Source organism: Panthera uncia, unplaced genomic scaffold (genome assembly GCF_023721935.1).
Source record: "Panthera uncia isolate 11264 unplaced genomic scaffold, Puncia_PCG_1.0 HiC_scaffold_637, whole genome shotgun sequence".
Classification (NCBI taxonomy): domain Eukaryota; kingdom Metazoa; phylum Chordata; class Mammalia; order Carnivora; family Felidae; genus Panthera; species Panthera uncia.
The window spans coordinates 14038-33402 of record NW_026059800.1 but is presented as its reverse complement, the minus strand read 5'-3'; the positions used below and the strand labels follow the sequence as shown (position 1 = coordinate 33402).

Here is a 19365-nt window from a genome sequence, read left to right as displayed (position 1 = left end):
GTCACTCCTGGTGACACCGAGCGCTCTGCCTCCCCGGGGAGCACGGATGCCTCTGAGGGGCTTCGCTGGATATTCCGCTCAGTCCAAGATGCTCCCGAGGGAAGTGTTTCTTACCGCAGGGATCCACTGCCCCGTGGGCCCAGACGCGCGCCCGGAGCTGGCAAAGTCAGGAACCCGGCGTCTGCCTCTGTTCCAGCGTCCGACGTGCCGCCGGCGCTGAGGCGAGAGGCTGAGCCCTCACGCCCTGTGGGCTGGAGCTTCGTGGAGGAGGCTGCCCGGGCCCCACGCCCGCTCCGCGGCGCCGCGAGGAGGGCTGCTCCGCCAGGCCCCTACCTGTGGATGAAGTTCTTCTTCTCCAGGTACTCCATGGCTGACGAGATCTGCGTGGCCATATACAGCAGCACCACAGCGTTCACCTCCTGCCGGTTACACTCCCGCAGGTAATCCAGCAGGTTCCCATAGGTCATGAACTCAGTGATTATATAGAACGGGGGCTCCCGGGTACAGACCCCTGCCAACAAGACAGACATTGAGGGCTTCGGGGGGCCGCTCTGCTCCCGACTGCACAAGCACCAGAAAAGGAGCCCTGAGGGGCGCCTGGCGGGGGGGGGGTTCGGTCGGTTAAGCGTCCGATTTCGGCTCGGGTCACGATCTCGTCATTCACGAGTTCGAGCCCCGCGTCGGGCTCCGTGCTGACGGCTCGGGAGCCCGGAGCCTCTGCTTCGGATGCTGCGTGTCTCCTTCTCGCTCTGCCCCTCCCCCGCTCACACTCCGTGCCCCTCTCTCAAAAATAAACATAAAAAAAAAAAAAATTAAAAAACAGAAAAGAAAATGAAAGAAAAGAGCTCCCGAAACACGTTCTGTGTCTGCCCCAAAGTCTGGGGCCCGACGTCTAATACGGTCCCAAGCACTCGTGGCTTGTGATGTGTTCCTGTGGGAGGGAGGTGGCCACGCTCTTTTCTTCCTCTCGAGCCCCTGAACTCGAACAGAAGACGCCGCCACCGAGCGCAGAAGCGAAGGTCAGGTGCACACCCCACAGCCCACGTCACCCCCACGTGGCGACGTCTGCTCACGGGAGAACTGCAGCGAAGGGACTCTCGAAACCTCTGGTCTCAGAGGCCGGCTGAGATTTGCACCGGACGACTTTGGGGTCTCCACTTAAAGCAACGGCCTATTCCGTCCACACACACGCCATCCCGCATCGGCCTCCTTGCCACCACGGGCCGAGTGTCGCCAGAGGACAGACGTCCACGTCAGACGCGTTCCCCTCCTCTGTCATAGCGCCCGCATCACCCCAGGGGGCGTAAGAGAGAGGCCGTCTCTTGAGAGCTCACTCACCCAGCAACTGCACGAGGTTGGGGTGCTTGATCTCCTTCATCACTGCGGCTTCTTTCAAGAACTCTTCCACCTCCATGGTGTCCTCCTGGGGGAGAAAAGGGGAGGAAGTTGTCTCAGCAAAGAAAGTGTTCGAGCAGGAAAGCACGGCTTGAACAGTTAGTACCAATTGGAGCCTCGACCGACAACCACCCCGGTTCGCCAGGGCCGACCTGCACGATGCCTGCAGTGGATCGATTACTGCCCCCCGTGGCGTAAAGAATTTTCCCCTTTGATGGGGCGCGGGGGTGGCTCCGTCGGTTGAGCGTCCGACTTCGGCTCGGGTCATGATCTCACGGTCCGTGGGTTCGAGCCCTGCATCAGGCTCTGTGCTGACGGCTCGGGGCCTGGAGCCTGCTTCGGATTCTGGGTCTCCCTCTCTCTCTGCCCCTCCCCTGCTCACACTCTGTCTCTCAAAAATAAAAAAAACATTGAAAAAAAAAAAAAAAAAGAAGAGTTTTCCCCAACAATAAATATATGTTGGCAACTTGCTTCTGGGGGCTGCTATGCAGAGGATAGTTCTATTTCCCTAAAGAAGAGCTGGTTTCCAAGGAGTCCTAAAACACTTAACATTAAAAAAATATATATATATGTATCACCTGAAGAATCAGAAATGTACCCAATTTAATGGAAGAGACCCTGACACAAAACGATACTATCCTAAAGAAGAATACCACCTCAAAACACTCTGTACCACAGAGGATGCCCGAAATGCAGAGCTATGGGGGTCTCAACGAAGCAATCACCACTATCCACCGGGTCGATTTACGGGTTCTACAATAATCCTCCCCAGCAGCCCCCCTGACGACGGATTCACGGGTATCGTCAGAGATGTCATATTCTAGCAAGTTCACCGTATCTGAACGCCACGCAGAGACAAAGAATATTAGCAAACGCCCAGAGCAAACGTGATGCTATCCCCCCATCTCACGTGCTCTGGGTGGGGGCTCAACTCGAGGGGGCCTTGCCCCTGGCCCCGCACACCACAGTTGGCCCCGTTACACGGGAGGCTTGCTGTGGCCTGCATCAGGCAAACCTCTTTAGGACTTAAAGAACCCACTGTCCTCTGACTGCCGAGACCAGAAGCCAGCGGGTGGCCAATGGCGTGGCCCGCGTGCGTGCGAGAGCCTGGCCACGAAGGCCAACGAGACAGGCAGGACACCACCCTCCGAGTTTCAACACGGAGTCCACGTCTGCCCGGAGAGAAAGACTGCGTGGCAGATGGGGAGTGAACGCCTGGAAAACTAGAGTCGCCCAAGAGCAAAGCTTCATCAGGCTTATTTTCAAGGTGGAACCTTCCAGGTCGTGCCTGCCCCTTCAGGAGGCAGAGCACTCAAAGGGTCCCAACTGCAGCCTCCCGGTGGCCGCGCCATTCTTGCCCCTGCACGTGGAGATTTCCAGAGGACAGGTCAACCTCTACTCAGCACGTTCCCGCTGCGGCCAATCATGTCTACAAGCGGAGCGTGACCGCTGAGGATACGTGTCAGCCCATTATCACTTAGTCTAGGGCTCTCGGAGGCTGAAACTCAGATGCAATTGGCTGCTCTTTAAAAATCGTGGGCTGCTCTGATGTCAATGAGACATCGTAGGTAGTCTCCGTGTCAAGCCGTATGGAGGGCAAGAACTCATCCCTGCCACCGCTCCGCTGGCTGTTCGATTCTTGGGAGTCCTCTCTGCTCCTTAACACGCTCCGCAGAGCATGCCGTTGGCGTGTCTGAAACACCGGGTGACGCGCTGCCGTCAAAGGCTGGGAAGCCTTCTGGAATCCGCCGAGACGATGCTGCTCACGTAGGGACCGGGGGCCTCAAGAGCCTCGCCTGGCCAACAGGAGGTTCACGACGCAGCTCTCAAATAAAGCTTTCTGGGCAAGTGGAGCTTTCCTTCTTTTCAAGCACCACAATAACCAACTCCGCACAGTGAAACCATCTCACAGAGATCGTGGGCTCTGATGGCTCCTGTCGCTTTTCTAGAAGAACCACGTTCTAGATCTTGAGAGGCGTAGACACGTGAGAACAACGATACGGCTTTCGGAGCCATCCCTCTCCTCTTTTTGCCCGTCTTTTTGTCTTCCCCCTCATTCCTACACACTCACACACACGTGTGGATGGTATAAATAATTCCTTGTTTTTTTCTTTCAGGGCAATCGGCGTGAATTTGTCTCCCCCTGGTGGAATCCGGCCGGGTTCAACCTACAGCTGCCACTACCAGCAGCATTCTCTTCTAGTAGCTGTGTTAACCGGGAAACTATCCTGTTATGCTCCTTTCCTTTCATTTAAACTCTTTCTTTTTTTTCAACGTTTATTCATTTTTGAAAGACAGAGAGAGACAGAGCGCAAGCAGGGGAGGGGCAGAGAGACAGAGGGGGACACAGAATCCGAAGCAGGCCCCAGGCTGTCAGCACAGAGCCCGATGCGGGGCTCGAACTCACAAACCGCGAGATCATGACCTGAGCCGAAGCCGGATGCTCAACCGACTGAGCCACCCACGCGCCCCTCCGTCATCTTTTCAAAGAGACATCTTCCACGTACGGAGTAAAATGAACACAGATAATTAGGGTGAAAGCACCACTGAGTGAACGCGGAGTTTCGGCCTTGTCCGTTGGAAGTCAGGTGGGTCGGCCGGCTCTCCTCATGGGGACCGACTGGCCTGGCCCAGATGCACACGAAGGCCTGGCCGGTACAGGGGTGGTTAGAAGGATGGCTTCAGAGCTACGTGGATCGAGCCCTGCCGCTGTGTGACCACGTACAGAGCTCGGTTATTCACACGCCAGAGAAGAGAGGTCTCTGAACAAGGTCCCGTCTACACACCGGGAAAACAGCAGCATCTGCCTCGTGTGCAGAGTCCCGAGCACCGCGCCCAGACGCGGGCAGCACTCAGCCGGCAGGACCCGCTTTTACTGTAACGAACACGGCTGAGAAGCCGGCCGTTTTCGTCGTGTCACAAATAGGCACTCTCTGGACCCAACATCTTCTGTTTTTCTGGTTTTCTTTCTTTTTTTTTTTTTTCAACGTTTTTTATTTATTTTTGGGACAGAGAGAGACAGAGCATGAACGGGGGAGGGGCAGAGAGAGAGGGAGACACAGAATCGGAAACAGGCTCCAGGCTCCGAGCCATCAGCCCAGAGCCTGACGCGGGGCTCGAACTCACGGACCGTGAGATTGTGACCTGGCTGAAGTCGGACGCTTAACCGACTGCGCCACCCAGGCGCCCCGTGTTTTTCTGGTTTTCTAACCAGCTTCATTCACCCTTTTTGCTCCCTGGCCTCGCCCCCAAGTGAAGGTATTCTCCGGCATAACGAAGACATCGGCGGCTCAGTGTTCCACGGGTGCCCCCCTGAGTCTCAGCAGGGACCAAGTCCCCAGGGGGAGGGGCTAAGAGGTCCGTTTCCCCCTCGCTCCCTGGTTCTCAACCAAGTGGCAGGGGAGCAAGGTTAAGACCCCAGGGAAGCAGCATCCCGCACCTGCCAGAGACGGGGCTGCAGAGATGGGGCCGAACTTCGGAGCCAGACCGAGGAAGGCGGTTCACCCGCCAGGTCCACGGAAACAACCGCACACCAAGCCCCCAGAACTCGGGCCTTCGGGTTCGCAGGTGTATCCAGCCCACGGCCAGAACAGAACCCGCCGCGAGAGCGCGCAACGGTGGGTTCCAGGTCGCGCGGCCTCTCTCCCTGACGCCCAGCCCCCTCAGAAGTCAGAGAGCCAGCGCGTGCGACCGTCCAGGGCCATCCTGGAGCCCTTGCTTCTCTGCTCATTTCTGCAGCTCTCTAGTAGAACCAACTGCCTGGGGGGAAAACACCACAAACAAAACCCCAACCAAAACAGGCTGGCGGGGCAGGGCAACGGAGGCACTCTCTCGGCACGGCTGGCCGCGTGCAAACTGGCACCGGGACAGTCTCCTCACGGCCAACGGGGAGAACCCCTGGGGCACGGTCTGTAACGGCAAAGTACCGGAAAGGACACAAATGCCCGCTGAAGGCTGCTAGACGCCAGAAGACATCCACGCGAAAGCAAGACCCCCGTGCGTATACCGATGTGGAACGGGTGCCGAGCTACGTGGGGTGGCCACTAGGAGGTGCAGGGCAGTGTCCACAGCATGCTGCCCTACGGCTAGAAGGGACACCCACACGTGGACTACTTCCGGAAGGGCACAAAAATCCAGGGGGGAGGATACTGTGTGCATACGTTACCTATTCAAAAAACAGGTAAAGAATTTAAGCCTTAACGTTTTTCATCAACGTTATCTTCCACTTTTCTAACGGTAAGTCTGTCAGGAGCTTAGGAGCCAATCCCAATGCCACATTAGATCGAGAGCAGTCTTTCCCCGATTCTAGGACTTTCAGAACGGCTTCATAGGAAGAAAAGGGGGGCTCATAAACAAACTTCTGGAATACAGCTCATTTGAAACGTGGGACTTCCCTGTACCGGACGGTTGTTTCTCTCAGGCACATCCCACCTTTAGCATTGATCACACGCAGGTAAAGTTAAGCCTAGGACCTGGTGAATAATGTCAAAATTCAAACTAGCAGGTCCAGTCGGTGGCCTTTGCTGTAATTCCAGTTTCCCGCCCATAGGGGTCAGCCTAGCACCCTCCTGTCTCCCGTTTTCTGGTCTCGGGCCCTGAAGGTACAGGACCCAACGCTCGCTGCCTGGTGGATCAACACAGAGTCCGGGTTAAAGCAGGGTCTTGCCACCCCCTGCTGCTTCAAGAGGGTCTGCCTCTGCCCTCTGAGGGGCCAGCGACACAAAACAGGCAGGATGGGACGGACCAGGGGATGGTGGGGAGCAGACTGAGACTCAGGTGCCCGGCTGGGGTCTGGTGCCAAGAGCTGCCAGGGCTTTCCAAAGCGTCCTCCTGAAGAGCAAGGGAGATCTAGAGGCCACCCGAGGGGAAGTGAATGGGGGGAGGGGATGGGGATGGGAGTTGTCTAAGACGCATGACTGTGGTTGACGTATTTTGCATGGTGTGCGAGGGGTGAGAACTGGAATGACGATTAAGGAAAGGAGGAGAAGAAAGGAGCTGGGCTTTGGGGCAGGATGTCTGGGCCGGAACCCCGGGTCTGCGGCTCCCCAGCGGGTAACACCAGGCCAGTTACCTGGCCCGCCCGCACTGCACGTTCCTCAAGCCTGAAATGGCAGTGACAGGCAGGCCCTTCCCTTACAAGGTGTCTGTGAGGATTAAGTGAGATGCTACACACGGAGCGGGGCACTCAGACTGCAGGCCCATAGTAAGAGCTCAATGAACAGTAACCATAACTGTCATTTAGAACCCACTCAAGGTTCTCAACCTCTCCAGGGGCGATAAATGCCCCAAATAGTACTATCAATCTTACTGGACAAGCGGGAACCCTATTGTAGAGATGTGCCTTATGCCGAGGAGGAGGAAGAAGGGATAATTTACTTCGCACTTGCCCAGTACTGTATTTCGGGTTGACACATCTCTAGAATCTGACGCTTTCCCTTTTCCCTAATTAGCTATCACCTGGGGTGACGACTCCGAGAAATCCACACAACTGGATTCTGTACTTTTTTACCAGCTGTAGGACTGTAATAAGGCTCTTGGGGAAAACCGTTAAAAGTATAAAAAAAAAAAGTTTAGTAGTGTATCATTAGAGAAATAGACTCTAAAAGGCACCCAACTTCCCGATAAGTCTGATTTGCGGGTACAAGAAAGCCACCACTGCCAGACAAGTCCCTCCGGGAGGCGCCCTACCCTGACTCCCTGGCGGCAGCTCAGGAACCAAGGTCACAGCGTCAGCTGCTGGACTGTGTCCTCCCCACGCTTCGAGTAGTGCAAACTCTCCCTCTTTCTAACGTTTTCAAACAAGCCTTGCTGGGTGGAAACCAGGAATTCTGTGCTTTTGTTCCTCTTTGTTTCACGTGTGCAAATACTGGCAAGCGTGTGGGTGATGCCCGGGCCTTTAACAGTTTCTCAAGCTGGTCAAGGCCCGGAGGCCAGCCTGGTGTTCAGCCCTGCACCAGATCGGGACACTGAGCACAAGCACACGCCTCTCCCTGGACTTGCCTGGTCTGGGGGTGGGGGGACGGGGCAGCGGCCGGTGCAGCGCATATCCAATCACCTTATTCCTGCGGATCAGACTCTTCACTGCGCCCCACTGCCGCCAGGAGAAGGTTCCCGGCTCTGTAGCCTCCGTGACTTACCGTGGGCTCTATGCCCTCCGCCTCTGTCCAGGCCTCCGCTCCTCTACTCTGGCACCAACCCACCCTGCACTTTCTCCCCACCATGGGGAGCTCACCAGTCCCCCCCGACCCCCACCTCATTCCTGTGCGGTGTGAGGGCGCCTCGCTCCTGCCTCGGGCCCCGGTCACCCCACGCTGCAGGTTCTGCCATTGCCCGTCTCTCCTCCTAACTGCGCTGTTCTACCTACCTAGGCTGGCCTGAGGTGCAGAACTCTATTCTTACAACCCTAGGGCTAAGCCCAGGGTCTGGCAAGCAGAAACGAGGGTCTCGCTAAGTGTTTATTGAGTTTTTAAAAAATCATGTCTGGAAAGTATCCAGGAGTCCTCAAGTGACCCCAAACCACGCTATCCGCCCCCCGACCCAAAACACACAAGCGTCAGTCCTGCTCCAAGGGCTGGTCTAACGGGGTATGTTCAATATGAGCGCCAGGAGGCACCCTTGTTTTCTAGAACTGCAGACTGCTAGTCTTTCTCTGAAGCATCACTTTACACGAGCCAGAAACTGTAATTTCCACTTTGCTGCACCTCTGAGCACAGGCGGCAGGTAAGTAACAGAGTCCCTGAAAGGCAAGCGATCTGGCTGCCCGGGTTTCCAAGCACGTGCCCGACGGGCTCCTGAGAAGCGTGTGCGCGCCGGGGTCCCTTCCTCCAGCCGGGTGGATGTTTCCCTTCTTCTTGTCCAACGGCTACAGGAGGGCCTCCCCTCAGCCTCCGCGTGGTTGTCAGGGTAATCGGTTCGCTTACAGCAAGTGCAAATGGCACAGGTCAACGCTAGGGGACGCTCTGGCCACAGGTAAAAAGCTCAGATCACATCCTGAAGGCCGAGGGCCCCAGATGAAACCCGCTGCTTGGCCTCAAGGTTTCAAAGAACTTCAAACCCCGCCCAGAAACTACGAACACCGTGTGTTAGTGCAGACGAGAGAACGATGGCCCGGAACCCGAGTCAGAAGCCCTGACGTTCCCTTCGTGCCTTCGTCCGCTCCCATTTCCAGCAGTCGGGACTCACACTACACAGAACTGGATGGAACCTGCCAGGAACGCCCAACGCGCTTGCCTTTCAGATCTGCCAACAAACATCCACTGGAGAGTCCAACGCATTTTGGTTAAATCCCCTTCTTTCAAAACTCACAGCTTTTCCCCTCCTTCTCCTGCTTCTCAATAGGAAGTGATTCAAAGGCCACACGGACAGGACGGAAACCCACGGCTTTAAAAGATTCTTGCCATGGAATGAAAAAACTTCTCCGAATGACTAATCTTTTTACACCAAAAACCACAGCGTGTCTCAGCACTCGCCCTACGTGGAGGCACGGAGTCTGGGAGGGGGACTGAACCCGTCGGAAGAGGTCGGCCGAGGCCTGCAGAGGCCCTTCCTGGGCTGCCCACCGGCAGCAACGAACCGTGTTCGGCCGCGAGCCGCGGCGGCAGCCCCAGACCTACCTTCAAGGTCTTCACGGCCACCGTCAGGCTGTATTTCTTCCACACGCCCTCGTACACCTCTCCGTACTGGCCGCCTCCCAGCTTGTGCTTCATGGTGATGTCCGTGCGTTCCATCTCCCACTTGTCGTAGTTGGGGGACACGCCGTAGACGGTGGGCTTGTTGCGCTTGGGGGCTGGGTAATGGAGAGTGGTGATGAGCCCGTCCGCCACAGTCGAGTGATGATGAACCAACTCCGCCAAAGTGTTGAAGCGGCTCTCTGAGGAGACGTAGAGCTGAGGGAAACAGACAGCACAGCCTTCAGCCCACAGACACACACACACCCAGACACCTCTGCTGAGCCTAAGTGAGTGTGCAGAAAATCACTTAGACTGTGCTCCTCGACACGTGCTGTAATTTACTTGAAGCAGAAAGATACAATAAAATGCCTCAGGGCCTTTGCACCTGCTGCTCCCTCTGCCTGAAATCCTTCGGCCACTTAATCATCATACGCCTGGGTCTCCCTTACCATTCCGAGCCCAGGGTAAATGTCACTGTCACTGTGCCACTGGACCTAGTCATCACCCAGCACTAGTCATCAAATCACCTTCCTTCCTTCTCTGCATTATACTTACCGCTGGCTGATCGGTCCCTGTTTATCTGCTGGATTACTTCCTGTCTGTCAACACCTTCTAGAATGTCAGCTTCTTGAGAGCAAAGCCCTAAGTGGTCTGTTTTTATCCTGGATCCCCAGTGTGGAGAACAAGAAATGAGCACATAATAGGCACTAAATAAATGCCTGTTGATTACATTAACGAAGAGCAGAACTTAGTATTTGCAGACTAAAAAAGAAAGTTTTTTTTTTTTTTTGTTTTTAGTTTTTTTTTAACGTTTATTTATTTTTGAGAGACAAAACCTGAGCGGGAGAAGGGCAGAGAGAGAGACAGAGAGAGGCAGACACAGAATCCGAAGCAGGGTCCAGGCTCTGAGCTGTCAGCACGGAGCCAGATGTGGGGCTCGAACCCATGAACTGTGAGATCATGACCTAGGCCGAAGTTGGATGCTTAACTGACTGAGCCACCCAGGTGCCCCAAGAAAGTAATTGTTTAAAATTACACTTATTACCTGAAACCTAGAATTATTACTTATAGTTATATAATTACCCAGATCTAAACGGTGACCCGAGATGGAAATCACTAAACAAAACAAAAATCTCTTTCTCATTCTCACTCCCTCGATCTGGGCTAAGGAGCACCAGAGGCCAAGGCTTGCAAACCCCAGCTGGATGCCACCATGGGTGCCCCTGGTCAGCCCATGCCAGGAATGGATCGGGGGTGCACAAGGGCCACACAGCCTCCTCCGCCGTGGGGAAGGGAGGAGAAAGATTATAGACACCAGTGCACACAACCCGTCCACGTGTGGTTCTCGTCTGAACACACAGGAAAGGAAGGGAAAAGAGCAGCTGACAGACAGCAAGTAGTGATGGTGACAGCTATCTTTCTTCTTCTTTTTTTTTTTGTTCGTTTCAGGGAGGCGGTGAGGGAGTGCTTCCACATTAAACAATTCCCACGTTGCAATCCACACAGGACATCGGCTCCAGGCAGACAAGGGATCAGTGAACCTACCAGCTCATGAAGGGCAGCCAACGAGTGTGGGAAGGGGGAAAGGACACTAAAAATCATGACTAGGTGTTCGTAAGACTTGCCCTGACTACAGAGACGGAGGAGGAACGCGGGTTTGAAAGAGCGGTGATGCCTGGGGCAGGAAGACGAAAAGGGAACAGGACTCACCTATAGCTGTAGTATCTTGATTACCTAAAAACAGAAGGGGGGGTGGGGTGGAAACAGAAAACGGAAGAAAAAGCCTGAAGCACACAGCAGCCCAAGGCCTTGGCTGTCGGTTATGGGAGGCTCCCCACCACTTTCTGTAAGTTTGTAATAGGAAAGAATTAAAGTATTTTCAAAGAAGAAAATATTAACGAATGCATGAGTCGATGCCATTTGCAACCCTCGAGAGGGTAAATAGGATTCTTTATCACTTGGGGAGATGACAGAGTTTTAAAACTCAGGCGAGCCAGTGGCCAACTCTGACTTAGGGGTTTGTAATTTACACTCTTTTGGTTGCAATCCTAGCGAAACAAAATTCTTGAGCAACCCAAGAACTGTCGAGAAAGAGCCTCTAGCTCTGGGGGACTCGTCCCTCTGCAAGACGGTGCCCCCCAATGGCAGGACCTTTCAGGGTGAGGAGAAGGCCCACCAGGAGGCCCCACCGAGAACCTGACTCTGAGTGAACGGCTCTAGGGACACGTGAGGAGTTGTGCTCAGGGCGCACGAAGGTGTTGGGAGGAGGCAGGGAGCACAGGCACTGCCAGCCTGGGAGCTTGCCCCGAGCCACACGGTGGCGTCCACACGGTGACGTCCTTGGCATACCTGTCAGTGGGCAGGGCCGAGTGGGATGTGGGGACAGCCCCTAATCCCACCCCTCTCTGGAAACATCTGTCAGTTGTCCAACTACCTCACTGCAGGTGCCAAGTGTTCCAAGCCGTCCTGTTTCGGGGCAGCTGTTTTCGCTACCGTGGAGTGTAGACAAGAGGGAAGAAGTGCTCCCTGGAATCCAAGCCCGCCCCCCCCCCCCCCCCCCCCCCGGCAGGGGCCGCCCCCCCCCCCCCGCCCGCCCCCCCGGGGGGGGGGGGGGGGGGGCGCAGGTCACCTGGGAGCAAGGCTCATTACCTACTTCTCCCCTTCTCCCCGGCAGCTTGCAAGGAGTGCTCTCCAACCCGAGGATGGAGTTCCCTCAACCACCCAGAATGCTAATGGCTCCCCAAGCCCTCGTTTATGCAGAATTTGTGCTTGGTCCCCTTTGATTCCCTCACAGGCTCTTCCTGCTAGAGATTTCAGAGTTTCGGGAGGTTTCGCTGCTCACACCCACTTTATCCTTTTCTGTAATTAAATGTACAGACCCTGTGACTTAGAGTTCATCTGTCAGCATAAAATTTACATACCGACACTTATTAAATATTAAAACTACTCTCCCTTCCCAGCGCAGTGCACGACCATCTTCTAACAGTCAAGTCTGGAGGCTTCCTTCTGGTTAGTTCTGAGTTCCGCGCATTCTGCTAGTGAGCTGGGTGGTCTGCATCAGGAATTCATGGCCCGATCAAAGAAAGTGAAATTAGCATCAAGACGTTCAGAGAAGAAAGTGAAATTAGCATCATGAATGGCATGTCTTTATCCTGCGCACCTGATCACATAAACACTCTGGCTGCTCAGCCGAGACTGGGCCTCTTCCTGATCGCACAGGAACCCCAAAGATAGGACCTGTCAAATCAGCTCACCAGAAACAGCTTTTCCTCCTGACAGCCACACGGCCAGGCTTATCAGCGCTTAGTCCTGTGCCCCCTTTAGGGGCCTCAGACCCCGGAGTCCCACCCGGGAGGTACTGGTTACAGGTTACAGGCAGCCTGGCCTGGGAGCTTCCAGAGTCCAGCAGGAAGGCAAGACTTACTAATTAAGCAGGACTTAATAATGCTCCGAGTCTCCCGGACGAAGGGCAAGTCAGCCACGTGTTAGCAGGCTTTTCCCCGGAATGCCTGCACCTGCCAAGCCACCGCCAGGGTGGGTAAATCTTAAAAACTCAAGAGGTTGCGCGGTTGGCCCGTCCTGCCACCTCTGCTAAAGCTTAAGCCCAAATTCCATTCCTGTCAACCTGAACCTGTCACTTCGGCAGACCGTGACAATAAGCGTCGCCTGGGAACTTCTTTGAAGAAAAGGACAGACTCTATCAAGGGCTACAAGGAATTGTGGAACCTGACAGTGGCATCCCACAGAAGTAAATAAAGTGCAGACACAAATAGCCAGAACTAAAAATGATCCAGGCAGGGGGCTGGCGGAGAGGAATGCGCCCTTGACTCCACTGAGCTGGCAGGGAGCTCGGAGAAAGCACAGAGCGCGACACTCTGACCCCAGGGTACATGGGGGTCTCCAGACTGTCAAGAGTCCTAGGAGCGGCGATGGCTCGGTTTGGTGCGGCCCGTGCAAGAGTCCAGCTCGAAGCTCCCCGAGCCCCGGGGCCGACTGGCCGGCCACAACTGCTGTCGAGGCTTAGGAACATGACAACAGCAGCAGTCCAGAGCCAAGAGGGCGGAGGCACCAAAGAAATCTTTTGGGGCCTTGCAGAAGAGTCTGCCATATTCAGTCGTTGTGTGAAGATTAGCTGTTTGAAAATAAGAATTAAACTTATGCAACCCCGGCCCGTCCCTCCTACCGACCTTAAATTTTCCCCTCAGAAATCCAAAAAGGATTGCATCAAGGCTCTGCTATGTGAGTTCTTTTTTTTTTCAGGGCCGAGCCACACGGTCTCATGCGTGGCTGTGATACCGCCCCCACTACCTCTGACGCTGTTCCCCTCATTCCAGGAACATGATCCCACCCGACACAGCCCCTCAAGTGCAGGCCTCACAGAGAGGCGCCTCCGCAGATGGCCGGCCCGATAACCCCGGGGGCTGAGCCGTCTCCAGGTGCTCGGACAGCTGAAGGGAGGGGTCTCTGCCAGGGAGGGGTCTCTGCCAGGGAGGGAAGACGGCAGGAGGCCCAGCACGCTCGGGTGAGGCGCCCAGTGACGGACACCGCCCGGTCGAATGAGCTCCCTGTGCTCCAACCCGGAATGAAAGGAGCCCCTGGCACACCCCTGGCCGGCTTTTCGACCGACGGGTTGGCATCCTCATCGGACGCCTCTCAAATTCCCTGAATCATGTATCCCACACGCAGGCCTTACTCTCTCCCTCTGAACAGTATTTTGGACCAACCGGCGGCTCATGAGTCGTCAAACTAGATCATGCCTGCCCGAATCTGTTCCTAGGATGCCTGATTAAACAACTCCGGGGGGGAGAAACCGGGACCCCGAGCAGCACAGACCTCAACTGATTACCGCTGGATAAACAGCACCGATGGGAAGCAAGCTGTCAGCTCCGGGAGATCACCTCCCTCACGGGCGGGGTGCTCTGCTCTTCTAATTCACTACAGAGGAACCCTTGTGGTCTGAAGGCACGGTTTCACAGGGCCCGCCACCCTGGAATGCACCCTCGCAGAATGGAAGGACCCAGCTCCACATCCGGGGTAGGACGAGGCCCCAAAACACAAGCTGATAGGGCCGGTCTGTGGTCACGCATCAGCAAGCCCCTGTGCTCCTGTACAAACCTCTGCTGTCACGAAAAGCACCAGGTAGCAGCAGTAAGGACTTCGGCCAGAAGACTTTGGGATGTGCGCGAAAGACAACAGAGAAGAATGTGAAAAAGAGAAATACACATGCATTCGTTTTGGGTGAGGAGAGCCATAAAAATGCTAAGAGGGTTAGGAGGAGGGGCCCAGCCCTACCCCACACTGAAACGTACTTTAATTCTGGTATGGGAAGAGAACAGAGAGCAGATCGACAGACCCAAAATGCATAAGCTAATCTGGTATATTTCAAACATGCAGGAAAAGATGAATTTAGTAAATGGTACAGGGATCCCTCAAAACACGATGCGCGTACGTTACACGTTACGAGAGACCGTCGTGGCCCATCCGGGACAGAGGTTTCCACGAGCCTGCTAAACACAGTGTTGATGAGGCGGAGGGACACAAGCCCTCCTACATTTCTCATAGAGGCCGCAGGTCTCACCAGAAGCAAGGGGAGGAAACACATCTGTCCAATTTCTACGGGAGGTAATCTGACAACACCCACATAAATTTTTTTTTTTTAAATGTTCATTTATTTTTGAGACAGAGACAGATTGTGAGTGGGGTAGAGGCAGAGAGAGAGAGAGAGACACAGAATCTGAAGCGGGCTCCGGGCTCCGAGCTGTCAGCACAGAGCCCGACGCGGGGCTCAAACTCATCAACCGCGAGATCATGACCCGAGCCGAAGTCGGACACTCAACCGACTGAGCCACCCAGGCGCCCCAACATCTACGCAAGTACTGAATGCACAGAACCTTCAATCAGTTCCAGCAACTTACTTCGCATACACTTATACCCAAAACAAAGTATGTGCGATATGTTCAAACCGCAGGATGTGACCCACTAGGGGGTCTACGAAATAAATTGAGGGGATTCTGGCCAGAACTTTTAAAGAAAATGAAACCGAACTGAATGGAATACAAAATACCAAGAGTGCATCACCTCTAGCGAGGGTAAGTAGGGTTTCAAGAATCTTCTGTTACCAGTGAGGACTGGGTGCTACTGTAAATGTTTTCATACAGTGTGCCAACATTATTTTTTTTTTAAAGGTGTGAAAGCCACCTCGTGTTATTTACAACAGCCAAAGATTGGAAACCACCTAAAACTCAACCCCCAGGGGACTGCTTCAGTGAACGATGGTCCATCCGCGCGAGGCATTCATTAGTAAGAATGAGATGGCTCTAAATGCGCTGCAGGAAAGCAATCTTCAAAAAATATTACTAGGTGGGAAAAGCAAGATGCAGACCAGTGAGGAGTTTGCATCATTTGTGCTTTTTTAAACGTAAACCTGTACTGGGGAACTCTGAAAGAAACTGGTCACGGTTGGGGGGGGGGGGGGCCCTGGGGAGGGGAATGGAATTAGGAGACGGAATTATTTCCCACTCTAATTCATTTTGCTCTTTTTTAATTTTTTTTTTAATGTTTATTTATTTTTGAGACAGACAGAGACAGAGCATGAACAGGGGAGGGGCAGAGAGAGAGGGAGACACAGAATCCGAAAGAGGCTCCAGGCTCTGAGCGGTCAGCACAGAGCCCGACGCGGGGCTCGAACTCACGGACCGTGAGATCATGACCTGAGCCGAAGTCGGACGCGCTTAACTGACCGAGCCACCCAGGCGCCCCATGTTCTTTTTTTTTTTTTTTTTTAAACATGTGCACACATTACGTGTCATTTAAAAAACACATCCGGCATCTAGACCCAGCCCGATAATCTGCTACCTCTGCCCTCGACACTGGCAGAGTGTAGCAGGGTCTATAGCAGGGCCCGAGCCTGGTTCCATCGATCACGTAGGATGTGATTCCAGGCAAGACATGTTCTCCCTCTTAAGTTCCCATCTCCTTAATGCAAAAATGCCGTAGTCCACAGCAACCTCTGCCCCGAGGACTGAGGTGAAGTTTATTTTTTATTTTTTTTGCATTTATTTATTTTTGAGAGGCAGAGATGAGCAGAGGAGGGGCAGAGAGAGAATGAGACAGAATCCGAAGCAGGCTCCAGGCTGTGAGCTGTCAACACAGAGCCTGACGTGGGGCTCGAACCCACAAACTGGGAGATCACGACCTGAGCCAATGTCGCATGCTCAACCAACTGAGCCACCCAGGCGCCCCCTGAGGTGAAGTTTAAATGAGACTGAAAAATGCAGCGGCCAACAGCAGGACCCCAGAAAATGTTAATCCCCCCCATCCCTTCATGGACTCTTAAGTAGTGTTCATATAAAGATCACAAAACCACATATATCAACTCTTACAAAACTACAAGTGAGGGGGTGCCCAGGTGGCTCAGTCAGTTAGGTGTCCGACTCTTGGTTTCGGCGCAGGTCACACGATCTCACGGTTCATGGGTTCGAGTCCCGTGTCAGGCTCTGCACTGGCAGCACGGAGCCTGCTGGTGATTCTCTTTCTCCCTCTCTGCCCCTCCCCTACTGTCTCTGTCTCTCTCAAAATACATAAACTTAAAAACAGAGGTGCCTGGGTGGCTCAGTCGGTTAAGCGCCTGACTTCGGCTCAGGTCATGATCTCACAGTTCACAAGCTTGAGCCTCACATGGGGCTCTGTGCTGAGAGCTCAGAGCCTGGAGCCTGCTTGGGTTTCTGTGTCTCCCTCTCTCTCTGCCCCTCTCCTGCTGGCATAGTCTCTCCCTCAAAAACGAACATTAAAAAACAAACAAAAAACCCAAAAACTACAATCTGGGTTTGGAAACCTCTTGATATGATGATGCGATCTCATTTTTGTTTAAAACCTGTGTGTGTGTATGTATGTATCCGCATGTAGACACATACACACGTGATCTTATCTGTAGGAAGAATGTCATGTACTCATTTGGGGGAAGTGCTCTTAAGGGGCCTTTTACCCTAAAAGTACCTATCTATTTACTGCAACTTCACCCACTGGAGATGAACTGCTACCACGATAGATTTTTTAAAAAGGAAGAGACTTAATATCTTACAAGCAGTGCGTCCAAGAACCAACAGGTAATTCCCCGTCTTATGAAACAGCTAACCACAAAACCCCAGCAGGACAGGCACAGGGCCGCCCCGGGCCCATGGACTTATCACATCACGTGATCAGTCCTCGACAGAAGGGCTTTCACAGGCTACCGGAACGACGCCTGCGGTCCCCTGAAGAGGCCGTCTTCGAGCATTTTCCCGGTTGAGCTTTGCCGCGGTAACTTCTCGACCCCAGTGGCAGGAGCTCTGGGTCGTCCTGGCCAAAGGCTAGCCGCCCATCCCCACGCACCACCCCCAGCTGGTCAGCTGCCCCGTCTGGGGGCCCCTACCTTGCCATCGGAAGCGGTGTTGATCCTGTAGTGGTACACCCTCCCTTCGTATCTCAGCGAGATGGACCTCTGGCCGGGGCTGCTCTCGCTCTCCCGCACCAAGAAGCTGCCGTTGATCCCGCTGCTCAGCAGGTACTCGGCGGCGTTGCGGGACACGGGCCCGTGGTACCAGGAATGTTTCTCCAGACTGTTGACTGGCGTGATGTAGTTGCTCGGGACCCACCCTTGGCCATTTTTGGTCTGGGCCTCGCACCATTCCCCATTGTGGTTGTAGCCCAGAACCCGGAGCTTTTCACCTTGGAAGAGAATCAAACCAGACATCAGCTTCCAACGCTGGCTTTGTTCATTCCCATGTATTCTTATAGGATTACTAAAACGTCTCCAAATTCCTAACTACCTGCTTCGCTGGAACAAATCCGCATAAATATACGCATTTGTGGGTCCGTGGAAGAATACAGAACATGCAGAGAAATACACAGCCTCGGTTTTCGTAAATAATACACGCTGCGTTGCCCAAGTGTTCTGTTCCTAACATAAGGACGTTTTTTAGGGAAAAGATACTTTTTCTTAAAAAAATAAAAATAAAAATAAAAATAAAAGTGTTTTCCGTGTCTGGCCCATGTGTCCCTTTCACTATGAAATAGGGGATGTGCGTTTTCTAAGGACTTCTCATATAGGAACTCTTCTCCTTTAGGAAAAGTGGCTCTCTTATAAAGATGCTGGGCTTTTTTTTGGGACCTCCCTGCACTCCAACTTTAAAGCTGCTCTTTCAGTCAGTGAAGGGGTATTCAGTCAAGCCCCAGTTTCCCCTGATTTCTGTCTCTTGCAACCCCCCATTTGGTCTGTGGCCCTTTTACCTTTAGTGATGCTTAGGGTGTTATCCCCACTGGCCACAAAATCATACAGTGCAACAAAAAGGTTGGGGTCATTTTCACTGGGACCAGCAAGAAGGTTTTCCTTGGAGTTCCAACGAGCTGCTTCGCTCAGACCTTGGGGCTCAAAGTCAGACGCTACTGGCCTCTGAAGGGCTTCTGGAAGAGAAAAGAAGAAAGGAACAGGAAGAGGTGGGGGAAAAAATTAATTTCATTCTCAGGAGCAAAAACAGTCTGCTTCCATCATTATACTTTTCTAATTTATTTCATAACATCCACACGCATTTTGTATTAATAAGAAAGGCCGTAGAATAAAAACGGACCCTTCCTTCCCCAAACCTTGTGAAAAGCATCAAGCATTTTCCTTCCAAGGTGGCAATTACTGTTCCTAAATAGCTTCAGCTTTTTAAACTCATTCATTCAAAACGAACTCAGTTAAAAACGGAAAGCAGGGGCGCCTGGGTGGCGCAGTCGGTTAAGCGTCCGACTTCAGCCAGGTCACGATCTCGCGGTCCGTGAGTTCGAGCCCCGCGTCAGGCTCTGGACTGACGGCTCGGAGCCTGGAGCCTGTTTCCGATTCTGTGTCTCCCTCTCTCTCTGCCCCTCCCCCGTTCATGCTCTGTCTCTCTCTGTCCCAAAAATAAATAAAAAACGTTGCAAAAAAAAACAAAAAAACAAAAAAAAAACGGAAAGCAGAGCCTGCTTGGGACTCTCTCTCTCTGCCCCTCTACCCTGCATCTCTCTCATTCTCAAAATAAATAAAAAAAACTTAAAAAAAAAAAAAAACTTAAAAAAAAAGAAAAAAAAACAGAGGACGCCTGGAGGGGGGGTGGGTGGTGGGGAGCTCAGTTGGTTAAATATCTGACTTTGGCTCAGATCATGACCTCATGGTTCGTGGGTTTGAGCCCCACATCAGTGCTGACAGCTCGGAGCCTGCTTCAGATTCTGTGTCTCCCTTTCTCTCTGCTCCTCCCCCACTCAAGCTCTCTCTTGCTCTCACTCTCAAAAATAAATAAAC

General features: G+C 53.4%; 1 protein-coding gene across 1 annotated transcript; it reads right to left on the bottom strand.

Annotated features, from left to right (window-relative positions):
• Positions 1-58: 58 nt before the first annotated feature.
• LOC125918283 (tyrosine-protein kinase ABL1) lies at positions 59-18549 on the bottom strand (the record flags this gene model as incomplete). The annotated part of the gene is made up of 5 exons (XM_049624297.1): positions 59-511; positions 1339-1423; positions 9009-9281; positions 17476-17771; positions 18333-18549. Coding segments are annotated over 5 exons (1053 nt in total), but the record flags the coding sequence as incomplete, so codon positions are not given.
• Positions 18550-19365: the final 816 nt, after the last annotated feature.